Below are 21,020 nucleotides of genomic sequence, written 5' to 3' on the forward strand. Positions count from 1 at the left end.
CCCTAGTATTGCCATCTGGAAGATCATGTTACACGGATGGATCAAATCTAAAGGACAGAGTGGGCCTGGGGGTTTACATTGAGAACCCAGGGACTGAGATCTGTTTTCGACTGCCTGACCATAATACGGTCCTACAGGCGGAGATCCGGGTGATCACGGAATGCGAGAAGTGGTGTATTAGGATCTTTGCTCTTCCTAGTCGTCCTAATATTGAGAGATTTAGTGATTGTCTCGTTGTCGGCCCCCTGTTTGTTGGGCGGTGTTGAGTCACCTGCCGCTGCACGGTCTGATGTCACAGAATGAAAACTTCTGTCTAGCCTAGTCTTCCCAATCTTGAAAACGACAGCTTTGCTCCCGTAGTGCGCCATGCCTTTAGTCTTAGCCAAACTTGTCACGGAGACTTGATCAATGCCAACCACAAAGAGAGTTACTTCCTCCTTCTCCTCCCTGTGGAAGACCTCCCACTTCTCAGCGACCAAACCTTCGTTTTTCTTGCCCAAGAATCCCAACATGCGTTCCGTCGTAAATTTACTATCCCATCCCTTGATGAAGACCGTAGCCTTTGTGAGCTAGGGGATATCCATCTTTCTCACCAGGTCGAGCTTTGCGCCCTCCCAGGGAGCGTAAATACATCTGACGAGCTGTTTGACGGTATCAATACATTCCGGCGACGCAAAACGCAGCGTAAAGATGTCCCTTCTAAACTCGCAGCTCATCATTTGTATGGGTGGACCCTCTAAAGAGTTCCACACATGTTCAATAATCCGATCGTTAACCAGATCCTCTACTTGGGACCGATGATCTGGTGGAATCCTACCGGATGCACAGCCGATATTGATGACTGCATAAGTCACCTCATCTCTGTTGTGCTTCCTGGCCACTCTGGTGTAAGAGGGCGGCTCCTTATCATTCTCAGCGACCATCTTCCCCTTCCGTGATGGCTGTGGCCCCCTATTGGAAGTCACAGTCCTTCATGAAGACTCAGGGGCCGTGCGCGCTTCCTTCGCTCCTTTTCCAACTTTGTGTACCTCCGCAGGACGCTGTCTAGAGTCTCCATTGCGGGATGGCTGGCTTGGTTTTTCCAGAGTACTTGAAAGCGAGGAGCTTTTTTTCTTCTTCAGTATTTTAGCAGTGTTATGCTCTTCTGGAGATCTGATTCTTTTTCCGTAGAAGTGATTGGAATGTCATGATACTTATTACGATTCACTTTAATATGTATATAAATTATTTTGTTCATTATTCTTTTTGCACACGTTATTCACGACAATGAAGAGAGGATCTTTCTTTTAGAAAATATAAATTAAAAAATAAATATTTTGAAGCAATATATTATTTTATCCGAAATTTAATCCAATAAAAAAAAGTTTTATGAATGCAAAAAAAATTATTTTCTTTTATTAAATTGGTAAAAAAAAACTTATTGGAGAGAGGGGACAACTTTCAAATAAATTGGTTTATTGACTTAATAGCCGATTTAATTGGTTTTTCGAGCTTGTCATAAATCCAAATTACAATATTGTTAATCAATAATACAAATTCGTTTATAGGTCCGATTTCAGCGAAATTTTTAATTGAATGTACAAATTTCTCAATTGAACCATGTTTGAAATTTTTTTGATTGAAAGACAAAGTTTAAAGACACGACATGTTTGAATTGCTTAGGATATTTCGTTTTTCCTTTATTCCAACTATCGGTTGCAAAGAAACAAAGCAAAATACGAAAAAATGTTCGAACGAATGCCCGAATAAAAACAGAATAACCCGAAAATATTGCAACCCTCAATGTGAATCCAATTGGAATACAAAGAAAAGTTTGTGACTTTAACGCGAGTTATTTTACGGTATGGGAAGACAAAAAAAATCCTCTCTTCTTCTTTCTTACGTTCTTTGGTTTTCATATGAAAACAAAAATGAAAATATTTTTTTCATTTTATGTTTTCATAGAAAGAGAATTGAACCCCTGCTCATGTTAAGTAACACAGACTTAGGCAAGCTGGCTGCAAGTTTTAATACCCATACAAGAATAGTCGAATTGGGTATTAAACGGTAATTTTAATTCTTAAACAAGCATAAGCGTGCTAAGTTCGCCCGGGCCGAATATTATAACATCCTCCACGGATCGCATTTTTCAAGTTCTTTGCACGATATCTCTTTCAGGCTATTTTATTGTAACAATGGACCGATGCGGGTCGCACTTGGTTTTGTCGTTAGAGACCACAGTAGAAGTCATTATGAAAAATTTCAGCCAAATCGGATGTTAATGGCACCCTATAGGTGCTCAAGAAATTAAATCAAGAGATCGGTTTATAGGCGCTTCTTCCATTCCATTGACGAAGCTCATTTTTGGCTCAATAGGTACGTTAATAAGCAGAATTGTTGATTTTGGAGTGAAGATCTGCCAGAAGCATTGCAAGAGCTACCAATTTATCCAGAAAAAGTCACAGTTTGGTGCGGTTTATGGGCTGGTGGCATCATTGGATCGTACTTCTTCAAAGATGATGCGAATCGTAACTTAATTGTGAATGATGAGCGCTACCGTGAGATGATATCCAACTTTTTTTGCCCAAAATGCAAGAGCTTGCTTGCATGACATGTGGTTTCTACAAGACGGTACCACATACAGCACGCGCAAGTTCAGTGAACATTTTATTTCACGTTCGGGACCGGTTAATTGGCTGCCTAGATGTCTACATAGACTAGCCCGCTTCAATAAACGCATTGGAAGAGAACATTGAAGTATTTATTCGTGAGATACCGGACAAAATGTTAGAAAATTGGACTAAGCGGATGGACCATTTGAGGCGCAGTCAAGGTCAACATTTGCATGAAATAATCTTCAAACAATAAATTTTATGGACCGTACTATCGATTCAAATAAAGATTTCATAAATTTTTCTGAATTTTATGTGTTTTTTGTTTGAAAAACTTTCCAATATCTCTTAAAAAATCACCCTTTATGTTTTTTTTTTGTATGAAATGAAAAGTTTTTTATTCGTGTAAAAAATATTAGTTATTTATGTTTATTAAAGCATTAAAAAAGTTGCTTTAAAGCAAGGGCAACTTTCAAATAAATGATTTATAGAGTTTATGTATATGTGTATGTCATTGCCTGGCTTTCGCGGCCAACAGACACCTGTACTTAGGTGAGGACACAATACCAGACATGAACCGATTTAGGGGAGTGGTGTGGAAAACAATTAAGGATTTTGTAAGTAGCACGGAATTCCTAACCTGGATTTTCTTTTTCGAGGTTACTTTTTAGTATTCAGAGCGCACAACAGGACGATTACTGGTTTAGGTTTATGTCCATAGTGGCATGGGGCGGATAAATATCCGCATCCTCTTTCCAACCTAACCTACATTCGATAATAAAAAAAATATATGGTTCGCTGGAAATCCAAGGTGATGGAAAAAATACCGTTTTTATTTGTTAAAATTTAGTTTATATGGAAAAGAACACTGATTGGCGTTCTTTTTGTAATATGCACATCTAACTTGTCTAATATTCGTTATTTTCTAGTCTATTTAATTGGAAATGTGAAGTACGTAAGGAAAAGCATTGGCTACTGTGGCCATCAGCTTAAACAGTTACAAGAATTTGCTTATAACATATAATTATACCCTCCACCATAAGATGGGGGGTATACTAATTTCGTCATTCTGTTTGTAACTACTCGAAATATTCGTCTGAGACCCCATAAAGTATATATATTCTTGATCGTCGTGAAATTTTATGTCGATCTAGCCATGTCCGTCCGTCTGTCCGTCTGTCTGTCGAAAGCACGCTAACTTCCGAAGGAGTAAAGCTAGCCGCTTGAAATTTTGCACAAATACTTCTCATTGGTGTAGGTCGGTTGGTATTGTAAATGGGCCATATCGGTCCATGTTTTGATATAGCTGCCATATAAACCGATCTTGGGTCTTGACTTCTTGAGCCTCTAGAGTGCGCAATTCTTATCCGATTGGGATGAAAATTTGCACGACGTGTTTTGTTATGACGTCCAACAACTGTGATAAGTACGGTTCAAATCGGTCCATAACCTGATATAGCTGCCATATAAACCGATCTTGGGTCTTGACTTCTTGAGCCTCTAGAGTGCGCAATTCTTATCCGAATGGAATGAAATTTTGCACGACGTGTTTTGTTATTATATCCAACAACTGTGTCAAGTATGGTTCAAATCGGTCCATAACCTGATATAACTGCCATTTACACCGATCTGGGGTCTTCTTGAGCCTCTAGAGTGCGCAATTCTTATCCGATTGGGATGAAATTTTGCACGACGTGTTTTGATATGACATCCAACAACTGTGCCAAGTATGGTTCAAATCGGTCCCTAACCTGATATAGCTGCCATATAAACCGATCTTGGGTCTTGACTTCTTGAGCCTCTAGAGTGCGCAATTCTTATCCGATTTGCCTGAAATTTTGTACGACGGATTCTCTCATGACCATTAACATACGTGTTTATTATGGTCTGAATCGGTTTATAACCTGATATAGCTCCTATATAAATCGATCTCTCTATTTTACTTCTTGAGCCCACAAAGGACGCAATTCTTATTCGAATTGGCTGACATTTTACACAGGTCTCCAACATATAATTTAATTGTGGTCCAAACCGGACCATATCTTGATATCGTTCTAATAGCAGAGCAAATCTTTTCTCATATCCTTTTTTTGCCTAAGAAGAGATGCCGGGAAAAGAACTCGACATATGCGATCCATGGTGGAGGGTATATAAGATTCGGCCCGGCCGAACTTAGCACGCTTTTACTTGTTTTTACTCAGATAGTTAAATTAGAATGTGTAATAAAATTGAATACTATGTTGATGTTTTCAATAGACGGGTTCCTAAGGATCTCCAGGCCTTTGTTATGAAGAATTGTACGTTGATATTGAGTAAAAGAAACGCATGTTTCTATGAAGTGTTTTGCAAATGGAGGATTACCACATTTCGGGCAAGAGTGATTTATTGTAAGTTTTTAGCAGGTGTCGATGAGTTTCATTGGTATGGCCCATCCTAAGGCGGCTAAAAATCCTAATTTTTCTCCTTTCAATATTTGTGGGGTACTCTGGTGTTTCGTTGCTAGAATTTATTACACTGTAGTGATAATGTTGAAATAGTTTGCGATTGTTGGATTATTGTTTTTGAAGTTTCATAGTAATAGCCCTTTTCAAATCTATTCCTTCAATTAATGGACCTGTTATCAGCGGTGCAGAGCACCCATATTTAGCCGCGGAGTCTGCATGTACGTTCCCGGTCAGAACAACATGCCCGGGTACCTAGAAAAGAATGATTTTATTTTTATATTTAATTCGTTTGTCGCGAATCATATTTATTTGTATTGTTCTTGATAAAGTCCGCAAGAGCGAGATTACAGCTGTGTTCCGCATACATCCAAACAGGATATTTTAAACGGTATTTGGGTAGTTTCTCTCTGAAGTTGAACACATTACTTTTAACACAGTCGTGTATGACTGACGGTAATCTTGGTTTCCTTTTTGCTATTAGAACTTTGGAAACTTCACTATCGTTAAAGAACAAAATCTTTGGTAAAATTCTATTTCTATAATATAAAAACTTTTCCTCCAAAGACAGTAGCCCAGACTCTATAGGTAAGGTTTTGATGGGTGTCGTACGAAAGGCGTAGATGCTGCTTCGAATACATTAATTATATAAGGAGTTTATTTGACGCAGGGAAGTTTTGAACTGTTTCCAAATAAAAATAGACCGTAATCAATTTTGCTCAGTACTAGCAGTTTTACAAGGTAAGTCCAGGTGTATGTATGAGTATGGCTTTTGGCAGCCAAATACCTTATGATATTGCATCGAGGTATAAGTTTTTTTCAGTTTTACCAATTGCTCCTTCGATCGATAATTTTTTCGAATATAATGTCTAGAATTTAAAGTTTGTTTACGATGGGAAAGTTAATGTTGTAGACTGACAGATCACCAGGCCTGCAGTTGTGTTTTCTGCAAATTGCAGTATTGAGGACTTATTGGATGATATTATGGTGCCTGAAACTTTGGCCCAGTTAAAAATGTCGAAAACAAATTGTTGGTGACATTGTTATCTTTGGAAGGGCTTAAAATATATAAGGAGTAAGTGTAAGTTCCGAAATGCGTCTTGTTTCGTGTGTAGCAAGACAGGCCATATTGCGAAAGTGTGTAAGTCCAGAACTGGCCAAATTTCGGAAGACGACTGTGATGATGGCGAAATACAACGATTGAACGCAGTGTTTTCTCAAAATGGTTCAAGATCAAACAAGCACATGATTGAGCCAAGGATAAATGGTGTAAAAATTCAAATGGAGTTGGAAACTGGCGCACCATGTGGTATAATGAGTAGAAATACATTTCGATCACGGATTGGGAACCAGAGGCTACTAAAGACTGACCGGCGTTTTGCAAGTTACACTGGGCATAGAATAGAGTGTGTTGGGCGTGTAGCCGTCAATGTGTCTGTTGGTCTATCTACTCGCAAGCTGAACTTGTATGTCGTCGATGGTGATTTCGACGCGCTATTTGAAAGGGAGTGGATTTCTCAATTTGTGAATGAGATTGATTTTGTCAGATTGTTTTCTTCGGAGCCTGTCATGAGTATTAAAACTGCCACACCGCATTTATCACCTGAGGAGCTGAGTAGACTACAGAGTACATTATCAAAGTTTGACGGAATATTTGGAGATACTGCTGGTAAGTTGGATTTTCCACCAGTAAAATTGAATTTGCGTCCGGACGTTAGACCAGTTTTTGCCAAGGCCAGAGATGTTCCATTTGCATTAAGGAGTATATACGCCGCGGAAATTGATAAGAAAATAGCTTCTGGGTTTTACAAGAAGGTCGATTTCTCAGAGTGGGCATCGACTACTCATATAGTTTCTAAGAAGGATGGTGGCATACGTATAACGGGTAACTACAAACCGACGGTTAACCCTAGAATTATAATAGATGAACATCCCATCCCAAAACACGAAAATTTATTTAACAACATGCACGGGGCAAAGCTGTTCTGCCATTTGGATATAACAGATGCATATTCGCATCTGCAGATTGATGATGAATTGGCGCATGCACTTACGCTAAATACCCCCACACACGGGTTAATACGACCAACAAGGGCTGTTTATGGGGCTGCCAATATACCAGCTATTTGGCAAAGGACTATGGAGACCATCCTGCAGGGCATAAACAATGTGTGCAACTTCTTCGACGACATATTGATATATGCCGATAGTTTTGATAACTTATTAGCAACTCTGGAGGCGACATTAACCCGTTTGAGAGAAAAGGGTTTAAAACTTAACAGATCCAAGTGTGTGTTCGCGGCTCCAGCGGTTGAATTTCTTGGGCACAAGATTGATGAGTATGGCGTTCATAAGTCAGATAGACATGTAGCGGCAGTAAGAGATGCACCAAAACCAAGTAACCATGACGAACTGCAATTGTTTCTTGGAAAGGCTAATTATTATGCATCTTTTATAGCAGATTTATCTACAAAGAGCAGGCCGTTGCGTGATGTAATATCACAAAAGCCTTTTAAGTGGACAGTGAATGCGGAAAAAGCGTACATTGATATTAAAAATGCACTAATATCTGATCAAGTCTTAATGCCCTACGAACCGTCGGCACCACTACTGCTAGCAACAGACGCGAGTGGCATTGGCTTAGGCGCCGTTTTATCGCATAGATTGCCTGATGGACGCGAAAGGCCTATTGCCTTTGCTACCAGGACTTTGACAGCGACCGAACGTAAGTATCCTCAAATCGATAAGGAGGCACTAGCCATTGTTTGGGCGGTAAATAAGTTCTTTCTTTATGTGTATGGCCGCCACTTCACCCTTATTTCGGACCATAAACCGTTGACACAGATACTGGATCCGTCGAAGTCTTTGCCAGTTTTATGCATAAGCCGTATGGCCAACTACGCTAATTTTTTGGCGAATTTCAATTTCACTGTCGAGTTCAAGACAACGAAGGCAAATGCGAACGCCGACTACTGTTCTAGAGCAATGCGAGTGGACGAAGCTTGTAACACAATTACTGAATATGACGACTTCGATGGATTTCTAATTAACCAAATAGATCAACTTCCTACTAATGCTACTAAGATTGCATCCGAAACAAGGAAAGATAAGAAATTAGGTCCAATCTTACGAATTTTAGAGAGTGGTAAATCTCTCCAAGCACATGGGTATAGATCTCCCGAGATTAATTACAGGTTATCAGGAGGATGTCTCATCTTTGAACATCGAGTGGTGATTCCAGAAACGCTACGTGTGAAAATTCTACAGGATTTGCATTCGGCTCACTTAGGGATCGTAAAAATGAAAGGCATTGCAAGGTCATTCGTTTACTGGCCTGGAATTGATAAGGAAATTGAGAATGTTGCGAAAAGCTGCAAGGACTGTGCAGAAAATGTAAACGATCCACCAAAGTTTAGAGACCACCACTGGCAATATCCGAAATCACCATGGGAGCGCATACACGTAGATTATGCTGGACCTTTCTTAGGATCCATGTTACTAATAGTAACAGATGCTTACAGTAAGTGGATTGAGGTGAAAGTGACACCTACCAGCACATCGAGCGCTACGATCACCATTCTAGATGAATTATTCGCCACTTATGGAGTACCAACAATGCTTGTTTCAGATAATGGTACTTGTTTTTCTTCAATAGAATTCAAAGACTACCACACAAAGATTGGAATGAGATATCATAAATTCACAGCCCCCTACCATCCGTCCACAAATGGTCAGGCGGAACGATCAGTTCAAACAGTCAAGAATGCCATGAAGGCCTTGGGGGCAAACAAAATCAGTTTACAAAAACATTTGAATACATTTCTACGCCAATATAGAATTGCCCCGCATTCAACAACGGGACAAGCCCCTGCAGTCTTGTTCCTGGGTAGGAATTTAAGAACTCAGTTGGATTTAATATTGCCACAAGACTTAATAACCAAGATGATTGAGAAGCAATATATGCAGTTTAACGCAACGTTCCGTTCTTTTGATAACTTCCAAAATGTTTATTTTCTCTCCAACAATAATCGGATGCCAAAGTGGCTACCTGGAGTAATATGTCGGCGAATAGGTGACTTGCACTACGAAATTTTATATGAGGGCAAATGTGTAAAAAGGCACATCGATCAAATTCGATCCAGAACTGAGCCTAATAGTGCGGCGAATACCTCGATAGAATACCAACAGTCACAGGATGCGTCGACTAGGTGGAAACGAATTCATATGAACAGCAGACTATCAACTACACACGATTCCCAAACATCTCAACAACAAGATACAAATTCGTCGTTCCAAGACGATTTTCCGAATACCAACACCTCGTATACGACAAATTTTTCTACTCCATTGTCGGACTTTCATGGTTTTCCCAACTCGGAAGAGAATAATGGTAATGGAGATTTAATTCCTCGAGATCAGGATGTAATTCTAGAAGATGGAAGTATGCAAGAAGACCCAGGTGAGGACAACGGCGCAAACCAAGGCAACACGGTTCCTTTACGAAAATCTTCCAGGATACCAAGGAAGAGGATCATATTTTCACCATAACAGATCCTATGCGAGGGAAGAATTGTTATGTATTGATCTGGCATCATGAACATATGATCATTATGTGCATGATATGGCAACCTTTACTACTTCGTATTTCATTCCTTGTTACTTTTTTGTATTGAGAAGATCTCTTGTTATATTAACTGAATAAATAGTTTATAATACTTTGTACGAAAACTTCTACTTATTTCTGAGGAATTTAACAGAAAGTAAATGCATTTTTAATAAAACTTAAAATGAACTTTAATCAAATATACTTTTTTTACACTTTTTTTCTAAAGCAAGCTAAAAGTAACATCTGATAACTGACAGAAGAAAGAATGCAATTACAGAGTCACAAGCTGTGAAAAAATTTGTCAACGCCGACTATATGAAAAATCCGCAATTACTGTTCGGGCAACCCAATATATTAAAAAGTGTTTTGCTGAAATAGTGAAAACCAGAAAAAATAAGGATGTGAACGAATGAAAAAGCTACATTCCAAACGAAATTATTTTGAGGACATGGAAGAAGGTAGTCGTGGTACTTATAAACATTATTTTATTTTAATATGTTGTTATCCCTATATACGTTGAGAAAACGACGCTATTGACGCAAGATAACAAATGCTATATTCCTTCATGTGGATCTAGATTTCATGGTATTGTGCGCAAAATGCTATGATTAGAATTTGTTACGATTCACTTTAGTATGTATATAAATTATTTTGTTCATTATACTTTTACAGACGGTATCCACGACAATGAAGAGAGGTTCACAAAGGAAAGTCACATTTTCTTCTTTCTTTTAGAAAACGTAAGTTAAAAATTAAAAATTTTAAATCAATATTACTTGTTTTGTCCGCAATTTAATTCAATAAAATAAAAAGTTTTTTATTAATAAAAAAATATCAATTATTTCCTTTTATTAAATTGATAAAAATGTTATTTAAGAAAAGGGACAACTTTCAAATAAATTGGTTTATTGAGTTTATAACCGCTTTACTTTAATTTTTGAGCTTGTCATAAATCCAAAATACAAAATTGTTAATCAATAATACAAATTCGTTTATAGGTCCGATTTCTGAGAATTTTTTAATTGAATGTACAAATTTCTTAATTGAACTAGGTTTTTAATTTTTTCTGTGTACTTGTAACTGCTTTTCAATTACACCTATGGTATGTTATTGCGGGTGTTTTCTCCTTCGATTGGTGAACCACTACACAAAAAAATTAAAAAACTATGTCCAATTAAACAATTTGTACATTCAATTAAAAAATTTGCTGAAATCGGACCTATAAAGGAAATTGTATTATTGATTAACACTTTGCAATATGGATTTATGATAAGCTCAAAAATCCAATTAAAGTGGTTATTAACCCAATAAACAATTCATTTGAAATTTGCCATTTCTTTTATACCAACACCAATTTTAGCATTTTGCTTGGAATACCACGAAATCTAGATCCACATGTGTTATCTTCGATCCTCAGCGCCCAAGTCAATATAATCTATTTATGGATAATAATATATTAAAAATAGATAATATTAATAATATGTATTTATAAATGCCACGTTTGCATGCTATAATGTCCTCCAATTTGTTGCGTTTGGCATTTATACATTCTATTTGTTGTTATCCAGCACAAAATTTTCAACTATACATTTGTTTAACTATAAAGTTATAACAACAAAAAACCACATTTTATGTTGAAAAAATCCACACTTTTTTTCTTGATAATTTTTTTGTCTAGCCACGACACTTTGTGTCTGTATGCAATAGAAACTAGACATATATTTGACTCATTCGCACTTCTTTCGCATTAGATATGTGTAAAAGAGAACACAATATAATTGTAGTCAATACACATTTATACTATTAAATAACTATTTAATTCGTGCAATTAAAAATATGTTCAACGTCCTTATTAACAATCACTTGCCGTGATAAAAATAACATCGAATTTCTATATCAAAAATAATTAAAGCAATTAAGACCTTGTTTAAAAAGATTTTTATAAGTCAACATCATTTTTAATCGGTAAAATTTAGGTCTCTTTTTTTCTGTGGAATTATTTATAAAATGATTTATTATTCTACACTGCTACACAAGTACTACTTAACTCTATAAAACTAGAGAACGAAATGCAAAACAAGAAGTGCAGCTTGCGCGAGACAGTTGCACAGTATGTGCGTCTCTTTCTACTGTCGTCTCACGTTGTCGCTGTTGCACGTTGCAAGCATTATGTTTTGTAGGGTTACCTTCTAACAAATTCTTACTGATATCTGGTGTTTTAGTTAAGTTTTGAGCTTCGAAAACCCATATGTGCTGTTTTTTTATTTAAGTCCTATCCAGTGCAAGTCAGATGTTCTGGATAAAATATAAGTGCAAAGTTATATTGGTAAATTATTGATATCATGCGATAACAGATAATAAGAAATGATTAAATGTGATTTGCACTATAAGTGTGTACTCAAAAATGTGTGCAAATTCACACAAATTGTAACTGGAAGTCGTTCGCGTACTTTATTTGCCAACAGAAGAGAGCGTGAGACCAAACACAATTTTGACAGTTTGGTAATTGAGAGCTTCCAAATGTCTGCAATAATTTTTTTTCAGCAGCGATTTGCAGCATCGAACAGATTTTTTTTTTTTTTAAACCAGCTGTTTTACTCAAATAAATAGCAAAAGAGAATAAAAGTTGTTCTTACTCTCCTGCAAATATTTATTGGAAAAGTACGCCATACCTTATATATTGTACTAAAATAAAACAGCAACTGTTAGTTGAAAATAATGACATTAAGGATGTTGATGGGCTCGATTGAGACGCGATCTTGTCTTGTCCAAAGAGCGTAAGAAAGAAGAAGAGCTAGCATTAGAGCCCGATTCGGGATGACGAGAGACAAAGTTTAAAAACACAGCATGTTTGAATTTCTTACGATATTTCGTTTTTCCTTTATTCCAACTTTCGGTTGCAAAGAAACAAAGCAAAATACGAAAAAATGTTCTAACGAATGCCCGAACAAAAACAGAATAACCCGAAAATATTGCAACCCTCAATGTGAATCCAAATGGAATACATGGAAAAGGTTGTGTCTTTAACGCGAGTTATTTTACGGTATGGGGAAGACAAAGCAGAAACCCTTCTTCTTCTTTCTTACGCTCTTCGTCTTTAACGCGAGTTATTTTACGGTATGGGGAAGACAAAGCAGAAACTCTCTCTTCCTCTTTCTTACGCTCTTTGGTCTTGTCTACACATAAACCCCTCTTTAATCTCTAGATATGTCATTCTTTCAGAAGTCATGTATCGGAACATCTATCAAGGTAATTTTCTGAAGGCAGTTAGGTATGCGAGATTTATTGCAACTACTTCGCCAACACAGAATAATGCGCAAAACTTAAACGAGGCCCAATTTGATGGAGTAGGTCAACATAATTTCGATGACTTCACAAAAGAGTTCATGCAGAATCGTATTGAGGTGAATCCTTTTCAAAGACTTTTATTGAGTGCTGGGTCATCAATTGCAGCTCTAGTCGATCCAAGAAGGTTTGTATATTTGTAACCGACGCCAACATTTCAGAATACTTTTTTTAATGGTGGAAACTTATTCTGCTATTTCCTCCTCTATTTTTTTTTTTTTTTACCGCAGACACGATATGATTGCCTGTCTAGGCGAAACAACCGGCGAACATGCTCTTCAGGATATTTTGCATACTATGAAATCTACGGAAGAAGGTCAGCGTATATTGCAACAGAAACCACGTATTAACACTAGAACCGTCAATTTAGAAACGTTGCGTCAGCTTCCAGAGAACACATTTGGATGGGTTTATGTAAAATTTTTGGACGATAACGTATGCTTCGATAAAAATTAACTTATAATTTTGTTTTAAACAGTATCATGTATATTGCAGCAAGTGACCCCCGATTCCCGGATGGAAGTGCGTTTCATGGATGATTCTGAGTTGGCATACATTATGACCCGTTATCGAGAATGTCACGACTTAGTACATGCCGTACTCGGCATGCCCACAAATATGCTTGGAGAAGTAGCAGTCAAGTGGGTTGAAGCTCTTAATATTGGTTTGCCAATGTGCTATGGTGGTGCAGTTTTTGGAGCTTTCCGATTAAGGCCCAAGTAAGTTTGATGTAGAAAATGAAAAGAATCATTTTATGTCTTACATTTATTACAGGCAAAGAAAACGATATATATCAGAATATTTGCCTTGGGCAATTAAAAATGGCAAATCTGCAAGACCCTTGATGGCTGTGTTTTGGGAAGAGCGTTGGGAGCAAGATATTGAGGAGATGCGAAGGGAACTTCAAATAACAACCCTGCAAAACTAACAAACTGTTATAGCCATCTATGGTATTTAAGCAGCAAGATTTAAGATTCTTTTGTAAACGTGTTGTGATGTAAACTAACAAAATATTGAATTAAAAATTTCTCTAAGGTATGGAAACAAGTAAAAACGGGGCTTATTATGGCCAGGAAAATCTTGGGTTCCCAACTCCACGAATTCTGCTAAATATTTACACTAATAAACTCAGTTTCTATTTGATATTTCTTGAAGCAACCAAGTCGAGTAATGATTGGTGCTTCTAGGTTCTCTAGAAGTCATCTACGTGAAATATTATGGGAGGGCATAGGTAAACTTCACGTTCCAAATTTCAGCCAAATGGGATGAAATCCTGGCTTAAGGGGCTCAAGAATTGAAATCATAGGCTCGGTTTACATTGAGTCTATCGAAATATGAACCTTCACGAGCAAGAAGTATCTATAGATATCAAATGGATATATGCGTTATCGTAATTACGATCAGACGGACGGACGGACATTGGTAGTTCGACCCAGAATGTAAAGACAATCCAAGATATACATATGTATATCGATAGCTTAATATAAAAATGGTCTAATAAATTTTTTAGCTTTTTTTTTTGTTCTGGAAGACAAATCTCAGATACGCCTTTTCCCAAAATTTCAGGTGGATACAATTGCGAGTGATACACGTGCGATCCCACAAAACCCATGCGGTTTGGGGCACTGGGACAGTAACCTGCCCCTGGAAAATTAGTAAAATTACTCTGAGAAACAAAAGATCTGCTCCTGGAATATCCGGAATCTTTATAGAGAAGGTGCAATATACGCATTGGCGGATGTATTGAAGAAGTACAAGTCAGATATATCGCCTTACCGGAAGAGCGACGGACCTGGTATGGCGTCACAACAACACACGGCATGAATTAGGCTGTGGATTTGTAGTTAGTAGGAGACTGAAACAACTTGTCTCCAGCTTTACTCCGGTAGATGAGAAGCTACCGCAATCAGCATTCAAGCCAAATTTTTCAACATCAATCTTATTTGTGACCACGCCACGACGAAAGACAAGGACGAGCAGACCAAGGATATTTTTTACGAGCGCCTAGAGAGAGAATACAAATATGAACTATATACTGTAGCAACCAAGCCAAAATGTTGCCTTTGGTCAAAAACTTAATGAAATTTTTTCTTAAAAAAATGATTATACTCAAAAATTCTCTTTAGACAGACTTTTAATGAAAAATGCATTAAACACAAATTTTAAATGATATCTTTCCGCAAAACAAAATTTAAATAAAACTTTCCGTAAATTAAAAATTTCAAAAAAAGTTTCTCCAAGAAAAAACTTAAAATACAAATAAAATTTTAATATAAAATTTCTTGTCAAATTGAAAATGAACTCAAAGCAAAAATTGTCACATGGCCAAATTTAAGCCTAACAAATTGTCAAAATGACGTGACACCTGACAGCACTGTATATGGTAATTGCGTTGTAGTTGGTCATCTGACTATACCTTGTACATTTGAACCACGAACTGATCATTGCGATCTTAAAAAGATCTATGTGGCAACCCTTTTTGATGATGTAGGCATCTGACATTTACAATTAGAATATTAATCTCTCTTTGATCTTCAAAATTTTTGTTTGTTTTTTAATTATATTTGGGCAAAGTATTTTTATTTTGGTGTGAACGAATGGTTACGAATTAGGTTAATAAATTTCTGTTTGCACAATGTCCGAAAAATTCAGTGGTTTTAGTCAGGATGAAATAAATCGGGTTTCCGGTCAGAAGAATAACAAAAACTTGCCAATAGATAAGAATAGTGAGTATTTCATTATAATAGCAGTGTTTAGATGAATGATGTTGACAAAATCTGAGTGGGGTTCTGCTGGGATCTCTTTTATGCTAATTTTTGTGTGTTTAGTGAGACCAGCAACATTTCGTGGACACGGTGGCATTAGACGTATGCCAGACAAAGGTGAGAGCCACCGTTCGAGTCAACAAAAAATGCAGTCCAACCCCTTAGTTCCAAACAAAAACAAGATGTTAACAGACAAATTGCAAAGTATGGACACAAATGATTCTATGGAAGACATCAACTTTGATGGTGGCTTGTCCAAATCCATAGAGGAGGCACTTTTCTTTCAACCACAGAAGAAAACGTATCGACAGCAATCGACGGAAAAATCAAATTCAACTACAACTACATCTTCTAACACTAACGCAGAATTACCAACATCGCGCCAGAATACCATCGGTTCTCAGCAAAGTGCACATCAACAACAGCAATCATCTAACGATTCCTCTTTACTGAAATTAAATATAGATGCTGATAGTCAAATAACTTCAACATGTTCCAGCAGCATGGATGATGACGACTCATCCATTTTGCCGTCATCAATCGGCGACAAAACTCCCACACCTTTTGTTCCCCCCAGTTCATTACAAGTACAATCCCCATTTAGAGGAATATCATTAAAAGACTTTGAAACTCACCGAAAAATGATCGAAGAGCAGAATCGTCAGAAAAAAGATTTACTGTATAAAGTTATTGAACAACAGTGAGTATTTAAAAATGATCATGTTTAATTTTCTTAACTTTTGCTCTTCACCCACTATTATTACGAATCGTCGGCTATATTCTTAAGTGTTCCATATTGCATTTTTATCTTTCGAGAAAAACGCAATTTAAACTTTGGTTGGAAATTTTACAAAAAAGCTGTACCCTTTAACGATATTAAAGAAGATTTTTGAAATTGTAGTCGAATCTGATAGTACTATTAAGGACCAAGTGTCCACCGACAAGGCAGCTACATGTGAACAAGACATGTAGAGCGATCTGGACAATATGCGAGTCCAAAGGAAGGTGTTTGAAAGTAGGGGAATGATCTCATATTGTTTTAGGCCTAGAATCTACCCAACACCTCACCCTAAAAGATCTAACAGGGCATGTAGGATGGCTGCACTTAAAGAACTTTGAGAGAAGGGCACGAATTTGATATTATTGCAAGCAAAACTCTGGGTCGCCCACCATGAAAAAAAGTCCAAACGGACATGTGGCTCGTTCTTTGGGAGAAGAATTCAAAACTTGCATCCAAATTTGGGGTAAAGTTATTAGAGAAACAACTTGTGAGTCTTCCCTGCAAACATTTTTCATAATTTTCAAATAGCGTTCTTTCCCGCATGAATGATATAAGCTCCTGGAAAATTTTTGCGCAATTTTTCTTCCGTATTATATATGAAACTCTCTATTGGGATATCATTGAGTACGAGGAAATTTTAGCAACACTTTGCGATAATTTTTACGCAGCTCATTGCGTCTAATCGTCCAAAAAACTTGTTTGTTAATCGCTTGAGTTATCTTTTCGCGATTGCTTTAATTTTAATACCTGGCGCTTGTAGGATTTGCATTGAATTATGTGTTTCGATGTTTTGTTTTGAGTGGACAACTCCCACAACACCAAACAGAATTCTCACTTGGTTTATATGACGATTATTTGTTGTTGTTGTTGTGGAAGTTTATTGCGATCTATCTTCCGTCTGCTTGATTCTGTTGAGTGTCAAGACCCAGGAACTCTGCGAATAAGATGCGGTGCGTCCATGTGGATCTGGGTCTGAGTCGAGTGGGTCTGGCCGGGCAGTTAAACAGGTGACGTGTATCGTGCGGTCCCTGGTTACAATCGGGACATACATCTTGCAGGTCGGCATCAATCCTTGCGCTGTAAGAGTTGAGGCGGCTGCATCTGCCGGGAGAGGTCAATTTCTTCAGGTGTAATGGGAGGCGGTCGTTCTCCAAGGACTACATTCACCCGGTAACCATTTACCGCATCTGCATGAATGTTGAACCTCACGCGCTAGATCATGTAGATCTACCTTAAGGCTTCTGGGCGGTGGATTAGATATATGATTTGGATGATTTCTGCGATAACAGCCCAAAAGGTATTGCTTAGACAGCATGTAGTTATGTCTTCGCACTGGTAGGATCTTTGTCTCCTGATGGAGGTGGTTCACATGAGAACTGAGGAGGCAGCCCGTCGCAGTTCGAAAGGCGGAATTCTGACAGATCTGAATATTATTCCACAGCGTGTCACAAAGTTGACGAGACCACACTGGCGCTGCATAACATACCACAGACCGACCAATTGCTTTTACGTGGTTAACAAGGTTTCTTTGTCTACACCCCAAGTGCTGCCAGCAAGTGACTTGAGGACCTTGTTTCTACTTTTGACTTTATCGCAAATTGCTGTGGCATGTGGGGAGAATGTGTAAGAGATGTCAAATGTGACGCCAAGTATTTTGGAACACTTGATGGTCGGAATCATTTGTCCATCGACCATCACATGTGGCTGAAGATTTGGTGGCAGATATCTTCAGATTTCTCGCAGCGAAATATGAGACAAGTTCGTTGAGGTAGACGTTCAACCTATCGCAGATGTCAACAATGTACAATCGTCCGCATATGATACGATCTCAACGCCGTCTGGAGGGGGTGGAATCGAGGATAGGTAGAGGTTAAACAGCACCGGAGATATCACCCCAACTTGGGGAACTACCTGTTTCACTCTACGGTGCTTCGACTTCTTATCCCTAAATTCCACAAATGACTGGCGACCACACAGATAATTCGCGACCCACAAATGACTGGCGACCACACAGATAATTCGCGACCCATCGTTTCAGGCCTGGCTGGGGGGACATGTTGGCGATGTCCTCAAATAATTTGGCATGGCTGACCTTGTCGAATATTCGCGACCCAGCGTTTCAGGCCTGGCTGGAGGGACATGTTGGCGATGTCCTCAAATAATTTGGCATGGCTGACCGTGTCGAATGCCTTCGATAGGTCCAGTGCCACGAAGACCGTCCCATCACATGGCCTGGGCTGATTGAAGCCACGGCAAACTTGTGCGGTGGTGGCATGCAAAGCTGTTGTTGTGCTATGCAGTCTTCGAAACCCATGTTCATGCTCGGCGAATGGAAATTCTCCTACGAGGCTCTGGAGGAGTAATGCCTCAAGCGTCTTTGCCACTGGTGAGAGAAGGGAGATCGGTCTGTATGACTCCCCAAACTCGGATCCTTTCGTGGAGCACTCTTCCAGAAGATTCGTATTTAGGACACAACTCCTTACGGCGGTGCTAAGACGTGCTCGTCCGTAATATAGGACCACGGGACCAATCGTCGCGGAGTCGTGATGGCCATTGCTTATTTAAAGGCGCCAATAACTCGCCGTGGCATATTGATCTTTATAGGCAGTATTTAAGGAAGATCCAGTGCTGCCTGTCCACTCACTGAAAACTCCACTCTATACCACAATTTTCAATGGATTAAATTTGTGGGCCGCTATAGACTTTAATCCAATTTAAGTTCCGTACCCAACAGGCAAATTTTTACAATTTATTTAGTAGCTGAACGTTCACACCACTGATATTGAACCCACGAGTTTGCTATGCAATGCAATGTGGGAGCTATCAGATCTTTTCTAGTTATTTTGCTTTGTATTATTCAAAAAGTGTTCGCTTGTTTTCATGGTTTATTTCAGTTCACAAAAAACCGCTGCTGAAACACGAAAAATCGAAGAAATTAAAGCCGAGCTTTCTAAATTGGACAATGATTTAGCGGTGGATGTGGCAGTTTTGAGAAAACAAATCGAAAGTGCTTGCATTCATTTTGCAAACATAGAGTAAGTTTTAAAAATTAAATTATAATATCCTGAATAAAATCATTTCAAAACTTTCGAAACAGGAAAAATTACTTAAAAATCGAAGCTCAATTTCTAAAAGCCAAAATAGAACTTCATAATGCTGCTGAAAAGAAAGAACTGCTTACCGAACATCTATGCACAGTAATTGCCCATAATGAAGATCGAAAGGCGCAAAAACTTACTGAACTAATGGAAAAGGTTGGACTGGCTGCCGCTCATAACGGAGACTATGAACCCCCAAGTTCAACTTCTAAATGAGAAGTTTTATCTTTCTCAACTCAAAGTAGATTTAATTTAATAAGCAAAGCAAATATATTTTATAATGTTGTAATAACTTTTGTATGTACAAATAAGTATTAATTAATTAAAATGTAGCCTTTATAGTGTGTGTAAATTTGTAAAAGCTCTCTGAAACTCAATTCTTTATAGTTATATATTTATGTACTTGCCTCTTAAAAATTGTAAACTACGAACAAAAAATTTATTAAATATATATGTATGTTTCGTTGAAATAAGATACGATTCTATTATGGAAATAGGATAACACCATAAAATGGTATTTACATCCACTATTAAAAATTTTATTTGTTCGTTGGCCAACCAGCAATTAAAAAAGAAGACGGTAATGTCAGTTTGCTGTTGTTTCTTAACCACATTTTTTTAGGTCAAAACTAACATTAAAGGCTAGGTTAGGGGTTTGAAGGCAAACAACTAGAAACCTATATGGTGTCATATAGAAACTTGATCAAGGGGTAATTAGAGTTAAAAATTAATACAGCGCCATATAAACTGATCCTCCGATTCATTTGTCTTCATTTGTCTTCATTTGTCTTTCAATGTCGTAGTCAAATGGTAGTTATAGCAAGGTAATAATAAAAAATTAGTTAGGTTCCCTTTAAATTTAATCTAAAATTTTAAACATTCAGCTACCTGAGTTCTATAATCCCAATCGGCAGATTACTCAAGATAGCAATCTGGGTGGCAATATTAGTCCTAGACAAAAGAAAGGTATAGACTCAGTGCCAAATTCTCAGTCGAGTGCGCAAAGAACCCAGCCAACATGTCACGGAGAACTTTTGAGTTATTTTATTAACGTTTTGAGTTTCAAAGTCTATACCCTACCTTTGTCTATAATATTAGTGTCAAACAGTTTAACAGATTACACTGTTCTAAATTTAAGAATCAAACTGAAAAATCGGAATCTGTAAGCTATGGCAAAACAATTAAAAAATAGTTGCCAGTCGCTTCATTCGGAGGCAGTCCATGGTGTTCGTTCTAGAAAGGGATGAAATAAGTGGGAGTGAATGAAAGTAGAGATAGAGAGAGAGTACTTTGACATATAAGCACATGCGGAGGTGAAAGAGAGAGAGAAAAAACCAAACGCCGGCGCATACGGCACAGAAACTGAAACACCCCATTGACTTAGTTTTGCCTT

The 21,020-nt window shown here is 37.8% G+C and overlaps 4 protein-coding genes across 8 annotated transcripts in view; all 4 read left to right on the top strand.

The window, feature by feature from the left end:
• The window catches only part of LOC106093959 (ubiquinone biosynthesis protein COQ4 homolog, mitochondrial), a 48,892-nt gene extending 34,871 nt beyond the window's left edge, over positions 1-14,021 (top strand). For 2 of the 5 annotated variants that reach the window (XM_059360918.1, XM_059360920.1), the window contains exons 2-5: positions 12,861-13,110; positions 13,214-13,418; positions 13,479-13,702; positions 13,758-14,021. In XM_059360918.1, the coding sequence (XP_059216901.1) occupies positions 12,866-13,110; positions 13,214-13,418; positions 13,479-13,702; positions 13,758-13,911 (828 nt within the window). In that variant the 5' untranslated portion in view covers positions 12,861-12,865 and the 3' untranslated portion in view covers positions 13,912-14,021. Of the gene's footprint in view, positions 1-10,324; positions 10,379-12,843; positions 13,111-13,213; positions 13,419-13,478; positions 13,703-13,757 lie in introns of those variants that run through there. The other 3 variants (XM_059360919.1, XM_059360921.1, XM_013261127.2) reach the window with 3 other exon arrangements.
• LOC131997153 (uncharacterized protein K02A2.6-like) lies at positions 6,278-8,720 on the top strand. Its single transcript, XM_059367627.1, has 2 exons — positions 6,278-8,638; positions 8,688-8,720. The coding sequence occupies exons 1-2, from the start codon at positions 6,278-6,280 to the stop codon at positions 8,718-8,720; spliced, it is 2,394 nt and encodes a 797-aa protein (XP_059223610.1).
• On the top strand, positions 8,981-9,804 carry LOC131994261 (uncharacterized). Its single transcript, XM_059360922.1, has 2 exons — positions 8,981-9,491; positions 9,547-9,804. Exons 1-2 carry the CDS (start codon positions 8,993-8,995, stop codon positions 9,627-9,629), a joined length of 582 nt encoding a protein of 193 aa, XP_059216905.1. The 5' UTR covers positions 8,981-8,992; the 3' UTR covers positions 9,630-9,804.
• A 1,418-nt stretch (positions 14,022-15,439) lies between the features above and the next one.
• LOC106093956 (RAB6-interacting golgin) lies at positions 15,440-20,100 on the top strand. The gene is made up of 4 exons (XM_013261123.2): positions 15,440-15,709; positions 15,812-16,448; positions 19,424-19,564; positions 19,627-20,100. The coding sequence occupies exons 1-4, from the start codon at positions 15,619-15,621 to the stop codon at positions 19,841-19,843; spliced, it is 1,086 nt and encodes a 361-aa protein (XP_013116577.2). The 5' UTR covers positions 15,440-15,618; the 3' UTR covers positions 19,844-20,100.
• The last annotated feature ends 920 nt before the right edge of the window (positions 20,101-21,020 follow it).

Source organism: Stomoxys calcitrans, chromosome 1, assembly GCF_963082655.1.
Source record: "Stomoxys calcitrans chromosome 1, idStoCalc2.1, whole genome shotgun sequence".
NCBI classification, from domain to species: domain Eukaryota; kingdom Metazoa; phylum Arthropoda; class Insecta; order Diptera; family Muscidae; genus Stomoxys; species Stomoxys calcitrans.

Bases quoted from the DNA above. Each gene is read 5' to 3' on its own strand.
- LOC131994261 (XM_059360922.1), top strand. From the start codon at position 8,993: ATGCAGTTTAACGCAACGTTCCGTTCTTTTGATAACTTCCAAAATGTT. The intron at 9,492-9,546 runs GTGAGGACAACG...AAAATCTTCCAG, and splicing joins AAGTATGCAAGAAGACCCAG to GATACCAAGGAAGAGGATCA.
- LOC106093956 (XM_013261123.2), top strand. From the start codon at position 15,619: ATGTCCGAAAAATTCAGTGGTTTTAGTCAGGATGAAATAAATCGGGTT. The intron at 15,710-15,811 runs GTGAGTATTTCA...TTGTGTGTTTAG, and splicing joins CTTGCCAATAGATAAGAATA to TGAGACCAGCAACATTTCGT. The intron at 19,565-19,626 runs GTAAGTTTTAAA...CTTTCGAAACAG, and splicing joins ATTCATTTTGCAAACATAGA to GAAAAATTACTTAAAAATCG.
- LOC131997153 (XM_059367627.1), top strand. From the start codon at position 6,278: ATGATTGAGCCAAGGATAAATGGTGTAAAAATTCAAATGGAGTTGGAA. The intron at 8,639-8,687 runs GTACCAACAATG...TTTCTTCAATAG, and splicing joins AATTATTCGCCACTTATGGA to AATTCAAAGACTACCACACA.